At 50.3% G+C, this 21,256-nt stretch overlaps 1 protein-coding gene across 2 annotated transcripts in view; it reads right to left on the reverse strand.

Annotated features, from left to right (window-relative positions):
• The window catches only part of Ttyh2 (tweety family member 2), a 45,885-nt gene that overhangs the window by 7,148 nt on the left and 17,481 nt on the right, over window positions 1–21,256 (reverse strand). For both annotated transcript variants that reach the window (XM_021177205.2, XM_085829437.1), the window contains exons 4-13: window positions 17,086–17,306; window positions 12,024–12,119; window positions 11,585–11,657; window positions 6,758–6,827; window positions 6,429–6,484; window positions 5,654–5,746; window positions 5,298–5,390; window positions 3,959–4,101; window positions 3,128–3,313; window positions 2,257–2,335 (exon numbers count right to left, since the gene is read on the reverse strand). In XM_021177205.2, the coding sequence (XP_021032864.1) occupies window positions 2,257–2,335; window positions 3,128–3,313; window positions 3,959–4,101; window positions 5,298–5,390; window positions 5,654–5,746; window positions 6,429–6,484; window positions 6,758–6,827; window positions 11,585–11,657; window positions 12,024–12,119; window positions 17,086–17,306 (1,110 nt within the window). The remainder of the gene's footprint in view (window positions 1–2,256; window positions 2,336–3,127; window positions 3,314–3,958; window positions 4,102–5,297; window positions 5,391–5,653; window positions 5,747–6,428; window positions 6,485–6,757; window positions 6,828–11,584; window positions 11,658–12,023; window positions 12,120–17,085; window positions 17,307–21,256) is intronic.

The raw sequence follows: 21,256 nt of genomic DNA on the forward strand, positions 1-21,256 counted from the left end.
TCAGCTATATAACACCGTGTCTCAAACCACACACACACACATCTGGAAAGGGAAGCGTGCATTTAGTTTTCTGGCAACTTTAGTAGGAGCCATCTCAGAAAGAGGGAAGCTCAGTTGAGAAATGACTCCATCATACTGCCTGTGGGCATGTCTGTGGGCCAGTTTCTTTTTCTTCTTTTTCTTTTTCTTTTGAGACAGGGTTTCTCTGTGTAGCCCTGGCTGTCCTGGAACTCACTTTGTAGACCAGGCTGTCCTCAAACTCAGAAATCAGCCTGCCTCTGCCTCCCGAGTGCTGGGATTAAAGGCGTGCGCCACCATGCCCGGCTCAGTTTCTTGACTGGTGATTGCCATAGGAGGGCTCAGCCCACTATGTGTGGCGCCATCCCTGGGCAGGTGAGCCTGGCTTGTATAAGAAAGCAGGCTGGGAAGCCGGGCGTGGTGGCGCACGCCTTTAATCCCAGCACTCGGGAGGCAGAGGCAGGCGGATTTCTGAGTTCGAGGCCAGCCTGGTCTACAAAGTGAGCTCCAGGACAGCCAGAGCTATAAAGAGAAACCCTGTCTCAAAAAAACCAAAAAAGAAAGCAGGCTGGAGGCTGGAGAGATGGCTCAGTGGTTAAGGGCACTGACTGCTCTCCTAGAGATCCTGAGTTCAATTCCCAGCAACCACATGGTGGCTCACAACCATCTGTAATGGGATCCGATGCCCTCTTCTGGTGTGTCTGAAGACAGCGGCAGTGTACTCATATACATAAAATAAATAAATGTTTAAAGGGTGCAAGCCAATGAGCAGTGGTCATCCGTGGCCTCTGTTTCAGTTTCTGCCTTGAGCTCCCTCAGTGATGGACTGGATGACAAGTAAGATCTTCCCCTCCCTGTTACCTGTTGTTTATCACGGCAGTGGAAAGGAAACTAGGATGGAAAGGAATGACAGACAGATGGACAAGAGACTCTCTTTTCCTCATGTATTTATCCTCTTTAGGAAACTAGCTATAAAGGACTCTCTCTTCTCCTGAGGGGCAAACCCAGGGCCTCTGACATGCTAGGCAAGTGCCCCACCAGTGAGCTAGCTCAGTCTTAACCTGTTTTAAAGGTGGAAGAGGAGCTGGAGAAATGGCTCAGAGGTTAAAAACACCGGATGCTCTTTGAGAGGACCGGGGTTCAATTCCTAGCACCCACATGATGGTTTTTTTTTTTTTTTTTTTTTTTTTTTGGTTTTTCGAGACAGGGTTTCTCTGTGTAGCCCTGGCTGTCCTGGCACTCACTTTGTAGACCAGGCTGGCCTCGAACTCAGAAATCCGCTTGCCTCTGCCTCCCAAGTGCTGGGATTAAAGGCGTGCGCCACCACGCCCGGCCACATGATGGTTTACAATTGTCTGTAACTTCAGTTCCAGAGGGATCTGATATCCTCCGCTGGCCTCCACAGGTGCCAGGCACGCCTGTGGTGCACAGACATACCAGCAGCCAAAACAACGACGATGATGACGACGACGACGACAACGACAACAACAAAACCATGCACATGAAACAAACAAACAAACCAACGCCAAGGCAACTTCCCCCTAACCTTAGAATGCAGGAAGAATATTTTTCTCTTTCATTTTTTTGAAGTAGGTCTTGAACTTGCTCTGTGTGACCTAGAATTTCCTAAACCACCACACCCAGTTATACTTGGTGCTGGGCAGGGACCCCACATCCCTGAATCCACATCTCTGGCCCCAGGAGAGTTTCTTGAAGGCTGTATAAAGGTCATTATCCCAGACAGTCAGACAGTTGTGTGTGTGTGTGTGTGTGTGTGTGTGTGTGTGTGTCCCACAATCTCCTGTGACTGCTTAGGTGCCTGGCTCTAAGCTGGAGCCTACTGGCTGTCACGTGATGTGAGAAATTTGTCTTTCCCCTTGAGTTAAATCAATGGCCAACCGAGCATGGCTACGCTAAGTACCATGTGGATTTGTGAAGTGCCAGTGTGACAAATGCAGTCCCTGGTCCTCTAGCTTGAAGACAGAGGCCATTTATCTCAAGGACAGTTGTGCAATGGGCCATGCCCAAGAGGCCATCTAACAGGGCGAGATCGATTGGCGTCTTTACGGTCCGGGTAGTGGATGGCCCGTGACGTGTGGCAGTCTGCTTTAATACGTATTTGGTAACAGAGCTATCATATCACATTCTTTCGCGTCTCTGTGGGGACCACACATTGCACTGACAGCTTTTATCTTTGATTATGTCCCCGACAGGGACGGGCCACAAAAGGATACTTACTGTGGGCGGAGGGGAACCTCTCCCGATGAGCGGCACATTCTCGTATCGTGGGTTCCCACCAAAGAGTATGGCCTGGTTCCTGTGGGCCAAGAGGAGATCAGATATGTGTGCAGGAACTCTTGATCAATCATGGGAGTTGAGGGTTGTGGGTATGATGGAGGGATTGTGGGTAGGACAATAAAGGAAAGAGACCTGGGCGTGGTGGCTCACACCTGTCATCCAAGCACAGGGGAGGTTGAGTGAGGACAGCTTGGTTTATAGTGTGAGACCCTCAAGGTGCAGGAGGAGTCAAAAGGAACGAACACTCTAGGGCAGTGGTTCTCAACCTTCCTGATGCTTCCAACCTTTCATACCCTCATGCTGTGGTGACCCAGAGCTATAAAGTTATTTTTGTTGCTACTTCGTAACTGTAATTTTGCTATTGTTAGGGATCATAACGTAAACATTTGATACGCAGGGTATCTGAGAGGTGACCTGTGTGGCAGTCCTGACCCACAGGGTGGGAACCACTGCTCTAGGGGGACCAGGGAGGAGGCAGCTAAGGAGAGAGAGATGCCAGGGGGAGCATGGCTTGGAGAAGTGCAGCTTCTCAGACTTGGGATTGACCTGGGGGCATGTGACAAAGGGTCAGGCTTGACGCCTGCGGCGTGCTTTTGCCCAGCACACACAGCTGTGGGAGGGTGACTATACGCTCCTGTCAGGCATTCTGGGCTACAGTCGGGAAGATCAGGTTTGGCCTCTGGTACCCTCCCTTCCCCATGTGTTTCTGGAGACCAAATACTCTGTCTATCAATCCAGCCTCACTGCAGGGCTGGGAGGGCTATGCCGCCCAGCCTGGGTGTGATAGACTCAGCGGCCCTACTGTGCGTACATGTACTCAGAGACTGGGGCATTGGAGATGGTCTGGGAGGGAGGCTGAAGGCTGCACTGGCTGCCAAGGCCGCTGCTGTAGCTGCAGAAACTGTGCAGTTGCCCCCTTGTGGGGTTATGGGCCGCGATGCGCCGAGCTTGGGGGTTGAAAGGGTCATCATCGTCGATGTCATCATAATCTCTGTCCCTAGAAGGAGATGTAGAAACCGGCCAGCCATTAGGGGTGAGCCTCAAGGCCATGGGGTCCTACTGTGCTTCCAATCTCTCTTCCTAGGATACTCTCAGGCCATATGCATCTCCTTCAGCATCTACAAAAGCAAGGTCCTCAGAGGCACGACTTACTGCACTGGACCCCAACTCCACGCCCACCTCTTCCAGGCAGAGCCCCTTACTGGCTGCACATGGGGTGGGAAGGCGGTCCACTCCTTCCCTCTTGTCCGTCCATGAGGTCCTGAAATCCATTCCTATCTTTCTCTCTCTCTCTCTCTCTCTCTCTCTCTCTCTCTCTCTCTCTCTGCCCCCAAGGAGCCTGAAAATCCCATCTTGACAGTAATATCTTTGATCCTCCCTGCTCTTTCTTGGGGCCTTTCACCCTCATTATGTCACCTTGCAAATTGTTGCCCAGGAAGAAAAGCAAGGGCTACTGGGTGGGGTCAGGTGGGTTATCGCCATCTTTGGCTCAGTTACTTTTGTGGGGATCTATTTTAACTCTCAGGGACATCCAGCCACCTCTGCGGCCCTCTTTTGTCTCAGGTGACCAGATGGTGATGTCCCCTGCAGAAATCCTCCTTACTGCTGGGATGGGGTGGGCTCTGCCTTTCTGGTACCCTACCTGTTGATGAAGTATTTCCAGGCACGAGGTCCGGCACAGGTCAGGGTGGAGAAAGCCAGGGCAGCCAAGAGGGAGAAGAGACCAAGGAAGAGCAGGCCCTCAATGCCATCATAGCAGATGCCAGTGAGGGCGTCCAGGTAGTCCTGGGGAAACAGGGACATGTCATTGCAGAGGGCTGGGGTCTGAACCCTTCTTTGGCAGCCCTTCTCCTCTCTGCCTGTACCGAACATCTCCTGGCAGCTTCCCACCCAAAGCACCTTCCTCTCCCCGGAGGTACCTGACAGACTCCTTGGGACAAGAATTTGCTGACCTCCTACTGTGTGCCGGACACTGGAGGCTGACTTCAAACTAAATGGATGAGGGGGCAGCTAGTTGTAGGACTGGAAACAGGTTATATCCAAAACTCTTTCATTTTTAAAAATGTTTATTATTTCATGTGTAAGTATGTGTAAGTGTATATGATTTGTGTGTGAGTATGGGTATACATCACGGATAAACATATGTGCTTATTCTAAGTCTATATGGGTTGTGGAAGATGTTGAAATACAATGGCTCACTGCTTGGGGGTGAGGTGCTCACATACCCTCAGTGTCCCTTGCATTACTATATAATATATAATATATGTGTATATATGTTACATAATACACACACATATGTGTGTATGTATATATGTATATACATATACATATATACATACACACACACACACACACACACACACACATTTAGTTTGTTTGTTTTTATACAGGACCTAACTATGTAGCCCTAGCTAGCCTGGAACTCACACAAGCTCCACCTGGCTTTGCCTCCCAAGATCTGGGTATTAAAAGCATGTGTCACTCTATCTGGCTCCTGCCCCTCTCAGTCTCTCTCTCTCCGAGACACAACTTCACTATACAGTGCAGATGGTCTTAAATGCATGATCCTCCTACATCCACATCTAAGTACAAGCATGCATCAACATGTCTGGCACATTACATCCTGGCAATAAGATTCAAACATTGGCTTGTAAGATGGGGAGAAGGATGGGTTGACCAGATGGCTGGGAGTCTAGGCAGTGAACAACTATGTAGTCAGCATTTAATCAGGGTCTTCCAATGTTCTAAAGCCAACCTCCTAGGTTCCTACCCTAAGTTCCTTTCATAGGGTGCCCCTCAGCAGCCATCAGAGAAACCAAGAAACAAGGCACCTCCTTTCACTTCCCACTGCTTGGCTTCAGCCTCATGTCTGGGCCTGAAGGAGGCTTGGGTAGTCTTTCCCTAGGTCTTGGCTGGCTTCTCTCTGGGAAAATGTACCTTGCAGGTGTACCCCACACCCTCCACAGTCGGTCACCCAGTACCTTGTGCAGCCCTCGGCAATCCAACATGGCGGTCAACTGGTGCAGGCTGATCTCCGAGTTGTTTAGCAGAAGCTGGATGCCAAGAAGGTCTTTCTGAAGTAGGAAGAGGGAGAGAGAAGGCAGAGTGAGCAGCTGGGGAGGGCGTGCACACAAGATTAGAGAGAGCTGCTGTGCAGAGAGGCCTTTCCCTAGAAGGGAAGAGCTGAGCCACAGAGAAGTGAGGGATGCATAGCTGGCAGGGTGCTCACCCAAACCTGCTGGAGTACACAAGTGCAAGGGTGGCTGTAGGAGTGGGGAGAGCTCAACTAGGGCTCCCTTCCTCCCGATACAGCTGCTACAAGTGGCAGCTCTCTTACCTCTGCTGTAGGGAAGAGGGGCACGGCAAACTGCAGCAGGCCTCCAACCTGGATCTGCATGGTGGTCAATGAGCGCTGGAAGGTGGTCAGTGACTGGGTGGAGAGAACACAGCTTTCTGTGAGGATCCATTTCCCAGAAGTCCCATAGTTACCAGGAGGCTGGTCCTCCTGTACTCACATTACCAACCAGGCAAATATACAGGAGGATCTGGGCAGGCCGTACCCACTGTAAAGAGTTTCTTGGACTCTGATGGGGACAGGCATAATAAATTGGATCCTATTGGTTTGGAACACTGGAGAACCTGGACTCAGAGAGGGAACTTATTCCCCAGCATTCAGACTTTTAACCATCTGGTCAACCCAACCACTATGGCATGAATATGCTCCTTCCTCATAAGATGTCTTTCCCACACCCCTTTAGCTTTTGAGAGCCATGCTTCTTACTTCTCAGATGTGGTCCTCAGACAAACACCATGGACCTTGCCAGGGAGCTTGTGAGAAATGCAGAGCCTTGAGGCTTGCCCCCATCTCTTGCCTAACACCCACAGAGTAACCAGCTCTCCAGGAAGGCGCACACTTGTAAGCGTAGAAAAGGGAAAGAGTGGAGTAACCAAGAGCAAAGTCCCCTTCAGAGAGTGGCCAAAAGAGGACCACAGTGAAAGCAAGGCCCGGCTGTCCACCATCTTGGTACATGGTGTGGCTGAGAGTACAGAGAGAGGGAGACCCAGAGATGAGGGGCTGTGGAATGGGCAAGGGGAGGTGTGGGTGGCTGTACCTGCTGGAACGGGCTGATTAGGCTCTGACTGCAATGGAGGTAGTACCGGGTCACCTCTGCAAGGCAATAGCATCAGTGTCAGGAAGATCATAGGAAACAGACCAGACCCTCCGCCTGCTCAGTGGTCCCGCCCACTCCTCCTTCTCTCAAACACCTAATGGAGGCAGTTTTTCAGCAAGTGGCCCATGGTCTAGAGAATCCCAAGTCTGGGGTAGCGAGATGCTGGGTGACTAAAGTTAGAGATAAAGTGTAGCTAGTTGGGTCATATGGGCTTAGCCTGAGCTGAGGGAATGAATGGCTCTAGGGACAGCGGTCCCAGAGGACATTACCGGAGTTGATCTGGCTCCGTGTGTTGTTCAGGATGTAGATGTCAGGAGCCATGCAGAAGTCACTGGTGCCCTGAGTCATGGAGACAGGATTGGATAGAGGAAGGTCAGAGCCTCAGGCACTGCTGCCCTGGTCACCTTGATCTCTAACTCATTCTAGGGCAGAAGCCCTAGACTGGGAGCCAGATTTCTGGGTTTGAATCCTGCTTCTGTCACCTTGGACAGTTTACTTATTCTTTTTGTACTTGAGTGGTCTTATCTGTGGTGATGACATAATGACACTATCCACCTTATATATGACTGTATGTACGGTTTTCTGGACTGGGACCTCTTATTTCTGAATTCTTTTTCAGTGCCGGATACCCAGGAGGCTGGGAATCTCTGCTGGGGGCGGGACAGCGGCAGGCTGGGTGTGTCTGGGATTAGGATGCCTTTGCTCTCAGGCTTATTTGTTCTTTTTAACTGTATTCTTACAACTATCAAGCTCTGCACACTCTGGTGGTCAAACTATGGAAAGTCCCTAACTTGTCATCTGTTCTCCCTGCCCCGACTCACCCCGCAAAAAGCAGGGTCTAACTATGTAGTTCTGGTTGTCTCAGAGCTCACTATGTACATCAGGCTGGCCTTGAACTCACAGAGATCCACTTGCCCTCTGCCTCATATGTGTTGGGATTAAAGGTGTGTAACACATACACACACACACACACACACACACACACACACGGTTCTGACTTGTCTTCTGAAGGGTGAGGCTGGCGCAGAGTTCATCTTGGAGCTTTTGAAGCAGGTTTTCGTTGCTGTGACCAGTGGCAAGGAGTCAGAGGGGTAGGATTGGCTCCCAGCCCGGCTAAGGGACTCCTGAGGTCAGTATGACAACAGGAAAGAGAAGTGGCTGAGGAAGTTCTGAACCCAGATCTGACACCGGTGACACGGAGGGAGAAATGGGGTGCCCCATCTTTCAGAGCAGCCAGAGCAAGCTCTTCCTCCTATGCCATATACTAAGGAGTCACCCTGCTTCTCCGATGCCTGATCCCTGAGCACGGGACTCCTTCAGGTGGTGCTGTACCACGAGGGGTACTCTGTCCACCAGAAGCATCACCTCAGGCATCAAATTGATAGGTTTTGAGCTCTTACTAGGTACAGGCGCAGTTCTAGGATTGGTACTTGTCAGGGGTGTGTGTCTGCATCGTGAGACTAAGAGTAGAAAATGTGTGTGTGGGGGGGGGGGAGTGTTGGAGAGCAATAGGCTCCTCTGGATTCCAAACTTCTCCAGAGTACCCCAACATTCATCTCCTCTCCCACACAAACACGATCACCACCCCCAACATATGCAATCACCCACAGGCACTCAAGACCACGGAGAAGGGTTTTATATACAAACCACCACCATACATAATAAATCAGCTGGCCTATTATTATCAATAGAGATGCAGCGCCAGCAGGCCCGGCTGCACACCCGCATCCCTTGGCTGGAGCCAGGCTAGGGTTGCCTCGGTAAACGGAATAAGACCACTGTGTTTGAGTCACACCTCAGGAAGACTGGGCTCCAAAGAGGGGGAACTAGGGAACTTCTTCAGGAAGCTTTACCATAGCTGAGGCTTCTCTTCTTTCTCTGCTAAGGCCAGGAGAGAAAGGGGGTTAAGATATTGTGGGGTACATGGCTTGCTGTGAGAAGCCAAATCTATCAATGAGGGTGGCATATGTATGTGCACGTGCAGCCTGTAGGTACGTATACATCCGTGCATGCATGCAAGTATTTGTCCATACATTAGAAGTTCGATTTCGAATGGGATGGAAGAAGGGCAGAGATGGGGAAGAGAGCACCTGGCGCAAGTGAAGTGGGCAGGAGAAGTTGCCCAGAGCCTGGCCCAGATTGAGCCTACAGGAAGTTCCTGATTGTCTGAAGGGGTCATCCCTGTGACTCTCACATGGTGAGAACTGGATCAGAAGCCAAGATGGCTACTACACATTGAACAGCCAACCACTGTGTGCCCTTTGAGGCACCAGGGACTATTCTCCCCATTTTACCCAGGAGAAAACTGAGGCATGGAGAACACTGGTGGCTTTCCAGAGGTTCTGCTGCTAGGAAGGAATGAAAGGATGGCACAGCCAAGGCTGGGAGCTATAGCAGCTATGCCCCTGCCTGTGGCCCAGGAGGTGGGCCTGCTGTCCATCAGACCTGAATGTTCTGGGAGTGTTCTGTCATGTCTGCTGTAGCCAAAGCACCCATAGAGGCTCCTGACCAACCTCCTGCCCTCTTCCTTCTTGGTATTGCCTCTCCTCGGCTGGGAAGAGCTCCCAGCTCCGAAAGCATGTCTGTGGCTCATTACTGACTACATGAGGATGGCCAGGATGGTCAGCAGAGAGGGCACAGGTCACAGGTCAGGAGGCTCTGAGCTCCGTTCCCCAGTGCTCACCTTCCCTCCACTCAGCATGCCCTGGAACGGTCTCAGAGGCCATACTCTGTCCTGTGGATGCCCTGCCTGATGGGCAGGTTGGGGGAGGGGTGACGGTGTGAATCTGGCCCCCACTGCCCTCCGAATTGGCCTCAGAGGGCAGGGTGGCAGGGGAGGAACGCAAGAGCTTTACACAATGACCCCTTGGACAGCTGGTGCCCTCCCCCACGCAGCTCCTCCATACCCCTCTTCCTATTAAAATGCTACAGCAGCCTCGGCTCTGTCAAAGGCCCATTCAGTGCCCTCACACACCCCCCATCTCCCGCACAAGGGCCCAGAGTAAAGGAATTAGGGAACTGGCATGGCTCCCAGCTCCCTGGCATTCCACAGTACCCGGTTGCAGATAAAACGGCTGCCTATCGGTTCTTGGTTCCTTGAACGCAAGATGCTCGGTGGGAGAAGCCCCCACTGGGAGGAAGCCAGCTCCCAAGGGGCAGCTCACGGTAGCAAGCTGGACCCTATTGCTTCTTCAAATGGCAAAGGCTGCCAAAAGCGAACCCACCCCATAGTACAGAAAGCTTCCCTGCGCCTGCAGTTGTCTCTGGAGAAGAGGCTGCCAGCCAGGCAGCTGTGCCCATCACTCTGGGGAGCGGAGCCCGCCCCCCCATAGTGTTTACAACCTCCAAAGGCTACCAGGATGCTTTGAGCACAGCCTGGACTTCAGCACTGTTTTTTCTGCACCAGTCCTTGTATGTGACCACAGCACAAAAATGAGAAATACCCATCTCCTTTTGTTTTTATTTGCTTTGGGACAGGGGCTCAGGTAACCCTTAAACTGACAACCCGTGTTTCTAATGCCCCCAAGTGCTGGGAGGATAATGGGTAGTCTCTCAGCCAGTTGATGCAGTGCTGAGGACTAAGCCCAGGGCTGGGTCTGTGTCAGCAAGCACCTTCCTAACTGAGCACCCCAGCCTTCTCTAGCCCCTGCTATAGTACTAGAGTACTCAAGCCTACAGCTTCTTACATACCAGGTAAGCGTTCTGCCACTGAGCTACGTTCCCAGCCCCACTCTCCCAGAGGTAGATTTATTTTATGTGTATGAGGTAAAATGCATGTGTTTGTATGTGTATGTATGCGCATGCATGTGTGCACCACCTGTGTGTGTGTCTGGTGTCCTTGGAAGTCAGAAGAGGGCATCAGATGCCCTGGAAGTGGAGTTTTGGATGGTTGTAAGCCACCATGTGGGTACTAGGATGGGAACCAGGATCCTCTGTAAGAGCAACAAGTGTTCTTAACAGCTGAGCCAGCTCTCCAGCTCCTGTTTAAAGACAGGGCCTTACTAAGTTGATCAGGCTATACTTAAACTGTAGTTCAGATGGGTCTTTAATTTGCAATCCTCCTGCCTCAGTTTCCAGAGGAACTGGGCCCATAGGTATGCATCACCAGAACAAGCTCTTTAGCACTTCTGAATAAACCTCCAAGAGTGGCAGAGTCAGGTGGCACCAGAAGCCATTTATTCTGTGGGCTTGAAAAAATGCCCAAGTCATCCCCAGGGACACCAGGCCTGGTGTGGGTAGGGAGGAGCAGGTGCAGACCTCGGGGTTGGCTACAGCCCTCGAATCAGCGTGGTACCTTGGTATCGCCTAGTAAAATGAGTCCTCCCCAGCACACGTGCAGTTGTATAAGCATGCGTCTTCACACAGGCACACAGCAACACACACTCACAGAGCAAGCACCTATAACTAGGGATTCACACCATGTCTTCCTCCCCCTAGTGACTGTCCCCAGGGAACACCAAGTCCTCCTGGGTTCTGCAGATTGAGGCACATAAAAAACACACCAACACACACACACACACACACACACACACACACACACGCACTAAATGAATGGGTACTCAGGCAGCTCAGCTCCAAGAGCAAATAGTTTTCAGTGGGTTTTGTTTTTGTTGTTGCTGTTTTGTTTTTACGTTCTTACATAGGAAATCCCTCGCTTTTGCATAACATTGAGGAACCACATTCAGAAGCGCACACACATATGAGGGTGACTGGGCTGCAGGAACAGAAGGTAAAAGATGCCACCTTCTATGTACCTGTGCCAGGCAGCAAGCAGGTAAAGGACAGAGCTTCAGAACCCATTCAGAGAATTCAACACTTCAAGCCCACACAGAAGCTATCTGGCCACCCTCAAGTTCTCTGCATGCCCAAACACGCAGTATGTCTCGTCTTGGCTCTGTCCCCAAAGCCCTGCAACGTTGGACAAACACCTTCCTGTCTCTGAGCCTGGACAAAGTGATCCAAGCCTCTTTAGTCCTGAGACTGGAATAGTGGGTAAGGGACTGAGCCAAAGCCTGCCCGTATGGGGTCTATGAAGAGGAGGGGACAGGCAGATTGTCCTGATCAGACCAGTCACCCACAATCCCCTTCTCACTTACCACTGCTGCTGCAGCATCAGCAGCCAGAGACGCCCAGCTGAGGATCAGGGTCAGTATTCCACAGCACAGCATGCTAGGAGAGAGGCAGACACTCTGGGATTGCAAGGCGACAGGAAAGGGTCTTTTGGACAGCAGTCATCCGACCTAAATTCAACACCCATCCTCCCAGACACAGCTCTATCCTGCCATGTGCAGACCCCAACCCCTACCCCCTCTCTGCTAAATCCTAGGAGAGCTATGGATCTCAATGCTTTGGTTGAAAAGACCAGCTGTGACAGCACAAAGACACACAAGGAGCCCTTCCTGCAGGGGAGCTGGGTGCTGAGGAGGGGCAACCTGGCTACGACCACTCTCAGGGTCTGGCCATGCCCTCATCTCCCTCTGTAGGTGGCCCCCAGCCCGACTCTGCTTCAGGAGCATAATAAACAGGGCTACTCACGAGGCTAGGAGACACTTGGACCGCCTGGCCAGTCCCAGGCAGGTGACAAGGCAGATGACCAGGTCCAGGATGAAAAGCAGGAGGTAGGACAGCCACCTGAGCAGAGGCAAAGACAACATGAGGGTGGGCAGAGTAGAAATGCCCACCTGCTGCTCTTGGGAGATCAGAACAGTCGCCAGGTTAAGGGTCCTCAGGGGCTGGAGTAACCACACCTTCAGTTATACCTGGAGGAGGCTGAACTCTCCCACCCTGTGCCTTAACCATCTGGTGGAATGTACCTAGGCCAGTACAAGGCACTAGAACTTTCCATCACGGTGGAAAATATCTATACCTATATTGTCTGTCTGCCACTACTCACAGCCACCTAAGAACCTAAGGAAAAACAGGTCTACTAAGAGCCTGAGATGTAAATTATGCAAGAGAGAAAAATGAAGCCACACCTGGAATCCCAGTTCTTGCGAATTCCAGGGTAGCCTGTGCTATTTAATAGCAAACTCACCTGTGGCCCAAAGGATATGAATATTTAGGTTTATTTAATACTACTAATTTTTATAACATTCAGGAACAAGTCCAGGACCTCATACATGCTAACTGAGCTACATCCCAATCCTTCCGTCCAAGTTTTTTTTTTTTTTTAAGATTTATTTTATGTATAGGAGTACACTGTCACTGCCTGCCACTCTCTTCAGACACAGCAGAAGCCGGCATCTGATACCATTACAGATGGTTGTGAGCCACCATGTGGTTGTTTGGAATTGAACTGGGGACCTGTGGAAGAGTGGTCAGTGCTCTTAACCACTGAACCATCTTGCCAGCCCATACCCACATTTTAATAAACTCTGACATATGTGGCTGAAGGCCTCACAGTAGACCACACAGCTCTGTTTCTGCAGCTCCCTCCCACCAGTCAGGCAGCTCCCATCTCCTCTGCTTTGTTTCTAGAACCCTCAGAGAACAGATGTAGTAAGGCCCAACATTACGGATCAGAAAGGCCCCCTTCTTTGATGGATGCCTGTCTGTCTTCCCCAAGGCCTCCCATCTTGCCCATCTAGCCTGTGGGCAACAGACAGTGTAGTATGCAGAGGTTTCTTCAACCAACATTTGTGCCAAGAGCTGAGCTTGGTATCAGGGTGCCTGTGTGAGAGAGCTCGCTCTTGACCATCAGGGAATTCAGATGGGAACAGGGGTTGGGATATCCTGGGGTCCCATCTAACCTCTAGGCTACCTACAGAGCTTCTAGAAAAAGCCTGTCCTATGCCAGCTAGGGACTGGCATATACCTTCTGTCACTTTTTAAAAAGACAGGGTCTTACATATTCCAGGATGGCTTCAAACTCGCTATCGCTTTAACTTGTGGTTCTTCTTCTGCCTTCGGCTTCCAAGTGCTGTGACTAGGGACATGCACACGTCTCATGTGGTACTAAGGACTGGGCCTTGGGGTATAAGTAGGCCAAGATGGAACTGGTAGGAAGTGACAAGAAGCTCTGAGGAAGATGGAGCAGGCTGGAGATTCCCAGAAGCCAAATAAGATGCTGTCTTTGTGAATGGAGGTCTGCTGCTTAAAAGCAGGGGCTTAATCGAAAGCCTCAACCCCAACCAGAGCAGCGGCTACTCCACGGCAGGTCTCTGGGGTCCCAGAAATGGGGCTGCAGCTTTGGGACATGGATAGAGCTGGCTTGTCACTTGCTGGAGGTCACCCAGGAGCCAGTTTTCTTAAAAAGTCAGAGCTGAAAGAACTTTGGGATGCATCTAGTGTTGCGTCCCATGCTACAGATTGGAAGGTGGAGACCTATGGTGGCTAAGATTTCTGGAAGTTGCATAGGAACCCTATGTTTTCCTTCCTTCCAGAGACATAGGTGCCTCCTACCCCAGTTACTGTCTAAAACATGGGTTCCGAGCTTCCAACCTAAAGATCAGGTGCTCCTTCTGTCTTCTCTCCCATCTGTAGGAAATCCAGACGCAGAAGAGCCCCTGACCCCTCCACAGCCGCGCGCTTTCGCAATTCCTGCAGCCATGGCTCCGTGTGTAAACTGTTCCTAGAAACAGCTCCTGGGCGGATGTGTTCTCCCAGAGGAGCCCCTGGGAACTGGGGGGAGGGAGTTCTCACCATGAACTTGGCTCTTGTCTGCTGAGCTAATGCTGTCGGTTCACCCCACCCCAACCCCACCACATCCGGCATCTATAAGCCAGTATTCACATCTCAGCCCCCGGCGGCGGTAAGCCTCGGCTTCTTCTCTCCTCTGAGCTAGATGTGTCTCCCCGGTAAAGTGTTCTGATGGGAGTGGATGGCCAGCATTAACAACTGCTGGAAAGCCTTTCTGGGAAGGTTCTCCAAGAAGCCTGTGAGCTACAAACACTGGCAGAGATGGGGGCGTGGCCCTCGGCATTCGGCAGTTTCAGGGACCTGCTCAGATGATTCTTGCTCCTTAAAGTGACCTGGATTACGAAGCGTCTTCCGATATGTAAGATCCTTACCCATTTCTACCATAGTCTTTACTACAATGCCCACCGGGTCAGCCAGATGCACTCAAGAAAAGAAAAAAAGCCAGCCGGGTGTTATGGCGCACGCCTTTAATCCCAGCACTTGGGAGGCAGAGGCAGGCGGATTTCTGAGTTCCTGGCCAGCCTGGTCTACAAAGTGAGTTCCAGGACAGCCAGGGCTACACAGAGAAACCCTGTCTCGAAAAAAAACAAAAACAAAACCAAACAACAAAAAAAAGCCAGGTCAACAAGGACACCCCCTCTATGGATATTCCACTCGGCCTGATGTGATTTCAAGGGCTCAGGAAGTGGACAGCCCACACATCGAGGGGCTCGTCAGATCCTGCTGTTGAGGGTCCCGGGTGATGGCAGACCATCTCCTCAGAGCTGGCAGTTCCTTTGGGTCCCCTGGGAGGGTGGCATTTTGTCCCTGAGGATCTGAGAGAAGTAACACCAAGGGCCCTGTCCATTTAGAATATCTATGACATGAAGGAAATTTGATGAGGGATGGGAGCACCACCTGGATCCCAGAGCACCACCCAGAGAGCTCAGGACTGAGTGAGCATCTCCCTTTGGGAGAAAGGGAGTTTGAGGGAAGAGGCCTGCGCATTTCCTCTTGACTCAGCCCAGCAGTGGCCTCCTGGGTAGGAGTTTATGATATAATAGAATACTACTAATCCAGAAAACCAAGAGTATATTGTGCAATGTTGGGGCAGAGTCTCTGAAGAGGGGCCAAGTTATTTGGGGGAGGAAGGGATTCAAAGAGCTGAAGCTTGTCAGGCAAGACTTGCTTATGTGTTCCATCCTGTGTCTACGATGCTGGATGCCTGACCCTTTGAGTACAATGACGTTTGTGTCACACATGATGCACGCATACTACATGCGTGCACGTTACCATTTGGATGAAGGTCAACCTAGGACAGAGAGAGTTGCCTTCCTTGGCTCTCAAGAGCATTCCTTCTGAAATCCTATATTCAGGAGACCCTATATTCATCCAGTCTGGGGTCTATGATTTGAGTTTAGTGACTTTACCAGGGATGGGGTTACAGAGGGACAGAAACAGATGCCACAGGCCAGATAAGACAGAGATGAATTTGGATACCTAAGTGAGGTGGAGTGGGGACCAATCCTGTCAACTTATGAGACTTAGAATCACCTCAGAAACAAATCTCTGCACACGTCTGAGAAAGGTTTAAGAAAATTATGTGTGTGTGTGTGTGTGTGTGTGTGCAGATGCATGTCATACAATGTGTAGATCACAGGAACAGCTTGCAGAAGTCAATTTTCTCCTTCTGTCATGTGGGGTCTTGGAATTGAACTCAGGTTGTCAAGCTTAGCACCAGTGGCCTTTATCAGCTTAATTATTTCAGCAGTTCAAGATTTTCTAGGTGGTGTTAATTGAGGTGGTACTCTGGCTGGTTTTATGTCCACTTCACACAAGCCAGAATCATCAGAGAAGAGGGAGCTTCAGTTGAGAAAACACATCAATAAGGCTGGGCAGTAGGCAAGCCCATAGGGCAGTGGTTCTCAACCCGTGGGTCTCGATTCCTTTGGGGGGGGGGGTGTCTCGTAGCAGATATCCTGCATATCAGATATTTACATTAAGATTTGCAACAGTAGCAACATTCCAGTTATGAAGTAGCAAAGAAATCATCTTATGGTTGGGGTCACCACAACATGAAGGAAATGTATTAAAAGGTTTCAGTGTGCCAGGAGTGGTGGCGCACACCTTTAATCCCAGCACTTGGGAGGCAGAGGCAGGCAGATTTCTGAGTTCAAGGCCAGCCTGGTCTACAAAGTGAGCTCCAGGACAGCCAGGGCTATACAGAGAAACCCTGTCTCAAAAAAACAAAACAAAACAAACAAAACAAAAACAAAAACAAAAGAAAAAAGGTTGCAGTGTTAGGAAGTGTTGAGAACCCCTATTTTAGGGCATTTTCTTAACAATCAATACAGGAGGTCCCAGCTCTTTGGGGATGGTACCACCCTTGGGTTGGTGGTCCAAGGTTCTGTAAGAAAGCAAGCTAAACAAGTCACGGGGTGCAAGCCAGTAAGCAGCATCCCTCCGTGGCCTCTGCATCAGCTTCCTGCCCTTCTTGAGTTCCTGTCTTGCCTTCCTTCAACGATGTGGTGTGGAAGTGTGAGCCAAAGAAACCCTTTCCTCCCCAAGTTGCTATTTGGTCATGGTGTTTCATGGAAGCAAACAGAAACACTAACTAGGACACTAAGCCAGGCGGGAAGAACTACTGGATAGGAAGGAGGAAGCTGGACACTAGAATTCCTCATTCACTCTCTGACTATAGATGCGATGGGACCAGGGACCTCACGCGCCTGCTGCTACATCTTCCCCGCCAGGATGGACCACGCTCTCAAACTGTAAGCCAGAATAAACTCCTATTTCTTCCTTAAATCTGTGCCGAGATATTTAGTCACAGCACCGAAGAAAGTACACAGTAGATGGGATAAAGGTGAGGTGGAGCCCCTCAGCACCTCATTGTCCTATGAGGTTACAGTGAGGCTGGAGAGTGGAGGGTTGGATGGGTCTGCATCTGTAGCCCCACATGCCTCTCCCGGTTCCTCACCTGTAGTATTCCACATAGGCAGTCTGGTGGGACAGCTCGGTCAGCTGCGTGGTGACCTCCCTCCACACGGGCAGCCCTGAGAGCTGGCTGACGATATTGCCTGCCATCTGTTGCATAAACTTCAGGGTCTGGATGTAGTCACCCCGGGCAGCAAAGATCTCGCTGAGCCGGGCCAGGTGCTGTTCTAGGTCTACCTTCATCCTCTGGGTGTTTGCAGACACCTGGGGAGGTAAGGAAGAGGCTAGGAGCCTGGCCTTGGGATAGCCCTGGAAAATCTCAGGAGGAAGAAGTGGCAATTGGCCAGCTGGGCTTGAAGAGATGGTCATACTGACACAGACCCAGGAACTCATGAGACTCCCAGAGGAGTGGCTAAGGATAGAGATCTTGTCGCCTTCTGCCATCATGTGGATCTGGAATGTTCCCAAAAGAGTAATGTCAAAGGCATAGGCACAAGCTTGGTGATGCTGGGAAATGGTAGAATGTTTAAGAGGTACCTAGGGCTGTACCAGGACTTCAGGTCATCGAGGAGTGTCCTTCCTCAAAGAAGGCTTTTCTTTTTCTTTCCCTCCTTTCTTTCTTGGTTTTTTGGGACAGGGTTTTGTTTGGTTTTTTTTTTTTTTTTTTTTTTTTTTAGGCAGGGTTTCTCTGTGTAGCCCTGGCTGTCCTAGAACTCACTCTGTAGACCTGGCTGGCCTCGAACTCAGAAATTCACCTGCCTCTGCCTCCCTAGTGCTGGGATTAAAGGCAGGCACTGCCCTGCCTACGGGGCTAACACTGGAATTCTTTCTTTCTTTGTTTCTGTATACAGCGCAGTGAGCAGCCCTGCCTGTCCTGTGGGTTCACCATGGCCTCTCAATTCAAAGGCTCCAAACCAATGAGACCAACCAGCATGAGCAGAAACCTTCCAGGTTGAACCAAAACACGCCTTTTTCTTTCCCTTTCCCTCTCACTTTCATTTTAAAAACTGTCTTATTTTTGAGATGGGCAGCCCAGGCTGGACTCGGACTTGCTATGAAGTTGAGAACAGCCTTGAGCTCTTGATTCTCGGGTATCCATTTCCCAAGTGCTGAGGTTTCAGGAGTAGGAACCTTTTTTCTTTATAAGTTTGATGCTCTCAGGGGGTTTGTTATAGTGTTATAGTGTGGGGAAAGCTGACCCACAGACACACACACAGCCCAGTCACATTCGGCCCTGTTCTGGCTCTCATCCGGCTTTGGCTCTCCAAGCCTTACTGCAGCCTGAGTTTCTCTTACCTGGAAACCCAACTCTTTTTAACAACCTAGCAGGAAACAACACAAATAATTCCAAATATAAACCCCAAAGCGCCAAACTCTGAAATCCCAAACACCTCGAGCCTCCTGGATTTCAGAGAGGAAGGCTCAACCTGGACTCCAAATAGGGAACCGAAAGAATCCATTTTTCTTCCCTGAACCTTCTCCCAGGGTTTGAATCCCTTGGGATCATAACATCAAAGACTCAGAGCCCCGGGCTGCTGCCTCGTGCTTTAGTCCCAGGCGCCCTACAAGAGAGGGGGGTTTGTCTCCCAGCTAGAATCAGCTTGTAGTGTCCCAACCACAAGTCCATGCAGAACAACGGGGCCTTGAAAACAGAGAACAAATGTCTTCTTCTCCCAGCCTGGCCCTGGGACAGGAGGAAACCAGTGTTTTATCTTGGGCTCATGTCCTCCACCCTGCATGATGTCTGTCCTGCGAGGTGGGTAGAGAGGCACCTGTCCTTTGCTTGAACCAAAACAACATCTGTCTGTGCAGACAGAAATGAAAGGAAGTGGCTGAGGGTGTCCTTGACAGCTCCTAAACAAGGGGCAAGGGGCAGCTTAACCTACAAAGGTCACTCTCACCTGGCCACACAGAGCCTGCATCATGTCGGCAGTTGAGAGAATAATGGCTTTGTTTCTTTGTTTATTTTGTTTGCAGTCAGGGTCTTACTAATTGCCCAGGCTAGCCTGGAAATGGCTCTGTAGTCCTGGTAGACCTTGAATCTGAGATCACCCTGCCTCAGCCTCTGGAATAGCTGGGCCAACAGGACTATGCTACCAGGGTCTGGCTTTGCTGCTTTGACACTGTTATAAACAAACAGCTGGAAGAAGGACAGAATGCCTTGTTAATCCTTCCCCAATAGCCTTGGCTTAGGAGGAGCCAGAAGCCACGGGTTAGGTTAGTCATGAAAACAAGGCCCTGAGGGTGGGCCAATTGGAGTGAAGAGCTGCCCAGATGAGACATAGAAAGTAATAAGCCAGTTATTAAGTCATCAATAGGAAAGTAGTTTCTAATAGTATAGAGGGTAGATATCTGCCCAGCTCTTATGCTGATTAAGGCTTATTGTAAATATAAAGATGGTGTCTTTTATCCAGATACTAAATGGTCAAAGGCAGGGTAGAAACCCTGGATAGGGATTAAAAATTTCTACAACATTGGCTCCCACAGCCTGCAAGAGAAAATCCCTGCAGAGGGGCAGAGGAGGAGGGCACAGCAATGGAGCCCATAGGAGAGGGGTCTGAGCTCGGGGAATCATGGGAACTTCACATCAATCTTGCGGCTTTTCATGCCTTCCCTACAGTGTGACTTCCTGATCCTAGAACAGACCATGGTTCTCTGTTTCCTTGTGTGTCAGCACCTCTTCCGTTTTCTGGCTTTTGTTGGGTTCTTAGGAGATGGTGACAGATTCAGAGACACCAAGATAGAGACAGATATGACTGGGCTTGCTGGCTCGTGCCTGTAGAATCCTAATAATTGGGAGGCTGAGGCAGGAGGATTACCTTGAAAAGTCAAGACCAGACTGGGCCACAGATGAGCTCTTGTCTCAAAAAAAAAAAAAAAAAAAAAAAAAAACCAAACCAAAACAAAAAACAAAAAACCCAAAAACCCAAAAACCCAAAACCCAAAACAAACAAAAATAAAAGTCCTCCCTTTCCTGGAGGTGGAGGGGCACACAGCTTTGGGAGGCAGAGGCAGGTGGATCTCTGCAGAATGAGTTCTAGGACAGCTAGGACTACACAGAAAAAAAAATGTCTCAAAAAACGAAAACCAACAAAACAAAGCGAAAAGAGGAGCCGAGAATGAGCATGTAGCTCATTTGATAGAATGCCTGCCCAGCCTGCAGGAGGTCCTGACTTAGAGCCAAGGCATCCAACAGATTGGGCATTGTATTGAACACTGTAGTCCCAGCGCTCAGCAGAACCACCAAGAGTTCAAGGCCATCCCTTAGCTATACGGGGAGCCAGCCTGAGCTATCTGTGACTCAAAAAACAAACATGAAGAAAATAAGTGCCTCCCACAAACAAACAAACAAAACCCCAAGGAAAAAACACAGAGAATTTAAGTTTGTAAGGAATAGTCAGGTGTGGCAGCTCACAGCCTGGGCTACACAACACAGGCTGCGCTACACTTAGAATTCTAGGACAGCCAGAGTTCGTAGAGAGACCCTGTGCTAAAAAAAACAAAACAACAAAAATTAGAGAAGAACAGGCCAAGCATGGTGTCCAAGGCTCAGGAGGTTGAGGCAAGAGGACCAGGAGTTCTAAGATAGTCTGGGCCACATCGTAGAACATTGAACTAGAGAAAAAAAAGAAGAGGAAACAAAGCCACAAGACAAAAAACATCTGTCAAGTCCATTTTTTTCCTGGTATTGTTTCATGGGAAGAGATGATAGATACATGCTAGGTAGACAGACAGACAGACAGACAGGTGATAGAGCATATCACAACAAGGACCTCCCTGTAGCTCTGTGCTTACTCACATGGGTCCCAGTCTTTACCCTTCAAGAAGACAGGTGTGATGCCCCGGAGATGGGCTGTGGCTTTCTCTTGGGAGCTGAAGATGAAAGAAACAGCTCAGCTCTTCCACCAGGTGGGCACCCAGGCCAGAGAGAAGGTCTTTAAGGACAAGGGTGTAGCTTCCAAATTGTGGTCCCCAGGCAAGCAGCATCGCTAAGGATCTCATTACAAATGCAAATTTTCAGCTTGCCTCAGAAGATGAACTGGAGCCCAGGAGGGCGGGCCTGGCGCCCTGGGGCTAACAAGCTCTCAGGGAGATTCTGACCTCTGGGAGGGATCACCAGGTCCTGGGTGTGTGTGGACCGGGTCAAGAGGATTCAGGGAGGTAGCGGGGAGGAAAAGGACCCTAGGACTGGGCTTTGTGTTCTTCCTCCCTCA

Source organism: Mus caroli, unplaced genomic scaffold (genome assembly GCF_978045245.1).
Source record: "Mus caroli unplaced genomic scaffold, Mus_caroli_1 scaffold_13, whole genome shotgun sequence".
Classification (NCBI taxonomy): Eukaryota; Metazoa; Chordata; class Mammalia; order Rodentia; family Muridae; genus Mus; species Mus caroli.